The 6785-nt window shown below is 42.0% G+C and overlaps 1 protein-coding gene across 1 annotated transcript in view; it reads left to right on the top strand.

Moving 5' to 3' along the window:
* The first annotated feature begins 2695 nt into the window (after positions 1 to 2695).
* Positions 2696 to 6785, top strand: part of Aadacl3 (arylacetamide deacetylase like 3) — a 9376-nt gene continuing 5286 nt past the window's right edge. The window contains exon 1 of the mRNA XM_031379399.1: positions 2696 to 2979. Within this exon, the coding sequence (XP_031235259.1) occupies positions 2809 to 2979 (171 nt within the window). The 5' untranslated portion in view covers positions 2696 to 2808. The remainder of the gene's footprint in view (positions 2980 to 6785) is intronic.

Raw genomic sequence — 6785 nt, 5'->3', positions numbered from 1 at the left:
CTTGCATCTCCGCAGCTTCATGTATTTTCCCCACAACATCTTATATAAATGCCTCTGTCAATGTCCTTCACTTCTCAGGCTACCTCGTGCCACTCCCCTCCAAGATTGGCACAGGGATGTGACCTGGTAAGAAGCCCTTCCTTTCCCGAGAGAAAGTGTGCTTAAGGGACTCTGGATGCTCTAAAGCCAGGCATTGGAGGACTATGAAGACCTTTCATGGCTAGGCACGGTTTCTAGCATCCCTACTCACACCCCACTGGCCAGGATGCATCCCAAGCTCCCCTCCCCTTGTAACAGGGGCCAGTGCACTGCTTCCCTGTGTGCCCACGAGGAACATGACTATGTCTAGAGAACATAGAGGAAATGTGTTTGCCTCTGTTTCCACCCCCATCTGTTGAATGTGTAGCTTGGCACACTCATACTTACATTTTGCATTTGCTGATGTGTTTGGTGCCCTAAACCACCCCACGAGGAAAGATTTAGGAACTGTCAGTAACTTTCCCATTATTAGAATGCTGGCATTGAGTAGACCCAACATTCAAATCCAAATGGCCCTGATCCAAGTTTCGTAACCAAAGCTATTGACGTGCTAGGCCAGATACGTTTGTGTTGCAAGAGCCAACATATATAGAGAGAGATGCTTAGCAAGATCTCTGGCATCTGTCTCTGAGATGCTAGTATACAGATCACCTATCACCCATAATTCTCTAGGCATTGCCCCAAAGTCTCTTGAGAGATAAAAAAAAATCCCTTTATTTGAAAGCTTCTGCTCCATTACCAGTTAGGGAATGTTCTTGTTTCATTTCAGCAGCTGTAAAAAAAAAAAAACTAAAACAAAACAAAACAAAAAAAACAAAACAAACAAACAAACAAAAAACCCTGATGAAAAGCGACTTAGGGAAGAAAGAGGTTTAGTTCAGCTCATAATTCCAGGTTACAATTCATCACTGTGGGGAAATCAAAACAGGAACTTAAAACAACTAGTCACATTACACCCACAGACAACAGCAGAGAGGAATTCATGCGTGCATACTTGACTGCTTGCTTCCTTGTGCTCATTTTCATTTCTTCATTCTTACATAGGTAAGGGCCCCCTTGCCTAGGGAATGGTGATGTTCACAGTGGCCTGGATCTTCTCACATCAAGTAATTTAATTGAGACAATCCTGAACAGCTGTAGCCATAGGCCAACCTAATGTGAACAGTCCCTAATGGAGAATTTATTCTCAGTTGATTCTAGGTTGTGTTAATTTCACAATAAAGCCAACTACCACAAAGAGGCAGGATATGGGACCCATGTTCCCATTGGTATGATTATATAGGACCTTCTTGCTGGGAAAAGCTGGGAACACTACCTTAGACTCTCACCTGACCTAGAAAGCAAGTACACCCAAGCTTCTCTGTTTTACAATGGAGAAACCAGGCTGTTTTTCAATCCCTCAGTTTAGTGGGCATTTGCATAGCCCTGACAGAGATGAAGACCCTGATCCAACCTCGAGGCTTAAAGCCACAAAGTTGGCCGGACAGTGGTGGTGCATGCTTTTAATCCCAATACTTGGGAGACAGAGACAAGTGGATTTTTAAGTTTGAGGCCAGCCTGGTCTAGAGAGTGAGATCCAGGACAGCTAGGGCTATACAGAGAAACCCTGCCTCGAAAAAAAAAACAATCAAACAAACAAACAAATTAAAGCCACAAAGTTCAGAGCTAGAGATATGGCTTAATAATTAAGACCACTGGCTGCTCAAGCAGAGGATATAGATTCAAGTCCCAGCACCCACATGGTAAGTCACAACCATCTATAACTTCATTCCAGGGGATATGATGACTTCTTACAGCATCCAGTACACCAGAAAGGCATGACACACAGACACACATGCAGGCAAGATATTCATGCACATAAAATAAAAATAATTCAATAAATCTTAAAAGAACAACAACATAAATATTTCTATATTTAAAAGGTATGTTCTGGGGCTGGAGAGATGGCTCAGCGGTTAAGAGAGCCGACTGCTCTTCCGAAGGTCCTGAGTTCAAATCCCAGCAACCACATGGTGGCTCACAACCACCCATAATGAGATCTTATGCCCTCTTCTGGAGCGTCTGAAGACAGCTACAATGTACTTACATGTAATAAATAAATGCATCTTTAAAAAAAAAAAAAAGGAATGTTCTACAGACAAGAGACAGACATCCTGGGTGATGATAAAGGCCACAGATGAGAAGTTAGTAATAGTGTGGGACACAGTCATGGGGCTATTTGTAATGAAGTACTGCAATTTTAAATATCTAGCTAGACAGCAGATGACATTTGAACAGCTACAGGCAGGATAGGAAGAATTGAGTCCAGTTGACATCTGGTATTTGGTGGGTGGTAGTTGCACAGAAAAACAGCAAGCTCAAAGGCCCTGGGGCCTCCTCATCTAGTTGAGGAATAGTGAATGTGGCAAGAGTAGAATTAGGGTGTGGGCAATAATATCTAAGGGCAAGTGTCTAATGACTACAGTAACTCTTTTGCTTACCCAATGCCCTATCTAGTAGCAATGCCAGGATTCAAGTAGGAGCTCCTGAGATCTCTTTCCATCTGAATAAGTTTATAGAAGCCACTTTCTCCTCTGTATGGGCCCTTGTCAGAAGCCACACCCTACCTCTGGATCTGTGTCACTTTAACTGGGCTGGGACAGTGTTTACAGGAAGCAGGGAGGTGGAGAGGGAAGCTGGTGATGTATAAGACATCTGCTGATCTGCTTTGCCTTCCATGGCCTGTGCCAGGGACAGATGATACTTGGCCTTCTCTGAGGGAGAAGCATCATGGTGGTTCTGGCCCTGACACTCCTTGTAGGTACAGTTACTGTGTTCTCACTGGGCAGTCTGCTGTGGGTGATTTGCAAACACTTCTGGACTGAACACATCCCTGATGGCATCACCCACCCCTGGAAGCTGCGAATCCTCAGTTGCTTACTCCATCTGTCAATGACATGGGTGAGTCTCTGCTTTGCTCGTCTCCTTTGCCTGAAGTTAAGACAAATCAGAGACTGGATGCTGCAATACTATACACAGTTCAGCAAATGTTTGCCTTCTCGGTGTTTCCATTACTGTATCAAAATATCCAAGACAAGGGACTTACAAAGTGAAAAGGTTTATTCAGGATCATGGTGTTTGAGGTTGCAACTTGTGATGTCAGCCTGATTATGATAAGAGAGAGGGAGAGAGAGAGAGAGAAAGAGAGAGAGAGAGAGAGAGAGAGAGAGAGAGAGAGAGAGAGAGAGAGAGAGAGAAAGAGCATATGGCTGAGGAAAATTGCTCATGTCCCAAGGAACAAAAAAATGAAGAAGGATTGAGGTACCATAGTGCCTTTTTAAAAAAAAAATCATTTTGTATTTATCATATAAGGAAATTGACTTCTCCATGTATTTTATTGTGTGTTTATCAATAGTCTTTGACCCTTTCTTGTTTGTTTGTTTTGTGGGGTGGGGGTTTGGTTTATTGGTTGGTTGCTTGCTTGCTTTTTTAGTGGAGGGGGTTGTTTGTTTGAGACAGGGTTTCCCTGTGTAATCCTGCCTGGCCTAGAACTCACTTTGTAGACCAGGCCTGCCTCTGCCTCCAAAGGCTCTACTATTTATAACTAGCTTTTTCTACACAGGCCTCAGAGGTACAGAGAACATGCAAACTATGGTATTCAGAGGAAAAAACTAATCTTCTTTGTTAGTCCTCAGTACTTTGCTGAAGGTAGGGATGCATTTTTGAGCTCTAGTGACTACAGATCTGCTAGCAAGAGTCAGCAATCAACAAAATTAGGAAAACAGAAAGCAAATTAGGAAATTAGTTCAGGACATGAACAGAACTACAGAACACATCGTTTTAAACACAATAAGATTTACTTATGTTGTGTGTATAGGCATTATGTCAGTGTGCATGACTTTTCACCATGTATGTGCAGTACCTGCAGAGGCCAGAAGAGTGTTGTAGGATCCCCTAGGACTAGAGTTACAGATGGTTGTGAGTAGCCATGTGGGTGCTGGGAATTGGACCTGGGTCTTCTAAAAGAGCAGCCATTGGTCTAAACTGCATAGATCAGAACTTTAACAAGTTTTTCTTGCATTTCTAAAAACTATTTTTTAAGGCTAGGCATGGTGACACACATCTTTAAACCCAGCACAGCAGAGATATAAGCAGGTAGATATCAGTGAACTTCAGGCCAGGAAGATCTACATAGAGAGTTCTGGGAGAGCCAAGAATACAAAGAGAAATCCTGTCTCAAAAAGAAACAAATGACAAAAAAATATACCTATTTTTTAAATAATTGTTATAGAAAATATTGAGTTTTCTTAACAGCATTTTTAAAGAAAAAAATATATTTTGTATATTCTCCCCCTACCCCCTAAACCTTCTCTCTCTTACACTCTTCCACCCCCTGTATCTTTGATCTATCTTCATAGCCCATAGATCCTGTTGTTCTGTTTCCCATTTTAATGTCCCCTCCCCTTTCTTTATCTCATGGGCTCCTATTTCATAATTCATAACCACACTCAAAACCACTTTTACACACACATATAAAAATCATAAGCTAGGGTCTAGATATCAGTGAGAACATGATTTGCTTCTTTCTGAAGTCAGGGTCACTTCAATTACTATAATTCCCCAAGGACTCTGTACCTTACCACAGAGATATTTGTGCATTTGTGTTTACTGCTGCTCTATTTACAATAGCCAGGAAATGAAACCACCCTAAACAACCATCAACAGATGAATGGATGAAGAAAATACACAGTAGGAAACACAAAATGGAAAAATGAGACAAGATCTCACCATGGAAGCCAGACTTACCTTACACTCAAGAAAGAGCGGTCTGCTTCTGCCTCGTGAGTGTTGGGTTTAAATGTGTGCATCTCCACACATGGAATTTTACCCAACCATGAAGTAAAAAGAGGAAAGAAAAGAAAAGAAAAGAGAGGAAAAGAAAAGAAAGTATACTTTTAGGAAAATGATAGAACCATAGATCATTATGTTAAGTCAAATGTACCACACTTAAAACAGTACCTCTGATTAGAATCCTTGTTTTTCCCTTTGGCATTCTCTTTTGTAGTATATAGTTCAAATTCCTAGTTACCATGACTCATTCCCTTATCTGTTAACTAGGAACTCATAGCAGCCCCTACTGCCTGGCATTTCTCAAGGATCAGGGAGTTAAGCTATTCAGAAGGTTTATTGCAGCACCTTGGTAGGGTAAAGCCTCCTTACACATCATACACAGTCACCATTGATTTCCTTCTCTACTGATGTGTTATACAACCATTGTGTACCACTGCTCAAGATCTGAACTCAGGAATGGGTAGGGAAAAAAAAGTCCCAGCTAGAGTGCCTCAGACGGAGCTTGCAAGCCATGGTAGCAGAGGCAGCGGCTGCCCAGTTTTAAGAAAGCTCACGAGGAATCTAGCTAGAGATAGCTTCATGAAGAGGTCAGAACCAGGAGTAAAGCATAGCAAAACAGCAGGGAGACCATGGCTTGCTTACTCAAGGGTCAGAATGCAAGGGCCCATAGTTTTGATGGGTAGGATAAAAATTATCCTATTTTTACTGCTAATCTCTTATTGTAGGGTTTCCTGCCATTGGGGGTTAGAAGAGGGAGGTTAGCAGAGTGCAATAACCAGGGCAGAATTATATCCCTAGCACAAAAGGAATCATAGGTGTTTTAAATACAAGACTATATCATCTACTTCAGACATAAAGTGGTGGTCCCCTCATTCATTTGACATCAAGATGTTATCAGATGGCAGCCATCATTTGTTTCCTTTTTTCTTGTGCATCGTTACATCACACATTACTTGTCTGACAGCTATTTATGTATGAAACTGCTTTCCTGGATGAATTTCATGTATTTCTTGAAGAGCGTTGTGCTGGGGAGATAGTGCCACTTGTAAAGTGCCCTACCGCTCAAGTATGAGAACCTGGGTTCAGATCATGAGAAGCTAAGCACAGAGCTGAGTATGATGGTTTGTGCCTATGCCTGGGGGATGGAAGGAGGCACAGAAACAAGTGAATCCTTGAAGCTCATTGGCCAGCTAACTAGTTCATTTGATGAGATAGGTTTCAGGTTCAGTAAGAGACTCTGTCTCAAAAAATAAAGTAGATGAGTCTATAAGATGGCACAGTGGCTAATATCAGTTGTAACCAACCTTAACGACCTGAGTTCTATCTCTGGGTCCCACATGGTGGGAGAACAGACAGACTCTGTCAAGTAGTCCTCTGACCACATGACCATACGCTCTGTGGCTCATGAATACCCACACATAAACACAAATAAATAAATGCAATAAAATAATAAATAGTTGGATAAATAAACATGATGGAGCAGTTGAGGAACGGCACCCAATGTTGACCTCTGGCTTCCTCATGCTTATACCTACAATAAAAAGTTCATATATCAAACACAGCCAACACCAAAGAATACATCACATACATCCAACACAGGATACACACAAATACAGCATATTCTAATTATGTTTTCTCTCTCTTCAGAGAAAAAAACAAACCAGCATAAAACAAAGCAAAGAGAAAAACAGAGGGAAGCTGGGCATGGAGGTGTATGTTTTAATCCCAGCACTAAGGAAGCAGAGGCAAATGGATCTCTGAGTTTGAGGCCAGCCTGGCCTACAGAGCAAGTTCCAGGACAGCCAGGGCTACACAGAGAAACCCTGTCCCAAAAAACTAACAATAGCTGGGCGGTGGTGGTGCATGCCTTTAATCCCAGCACTTGGGAGGCAGAGGCAGGCGGACTTCTGAGTTCG

The sequence above is a fragment of the Mastomys coucha genome, unplaced genomic scaffold, assembly GCF_008632895.1.
Source record: "Mastomys coucha isolate ucsf_1 unplaced genomic scaffold, UCSF_Mcou_1 pScaffold18, whole genome shotgun sequence".
Taxonomy (NCBI): Eukaryota; Metazoa; Chordata; class Mammalia; order Rodentia; family Muridae; genus Mastomys; species Mastomys coucha.
Note: the sequence above shows the minus strand (reverse complement) of the source record. Positions and strands in the feature narration are given on the sequence as shown.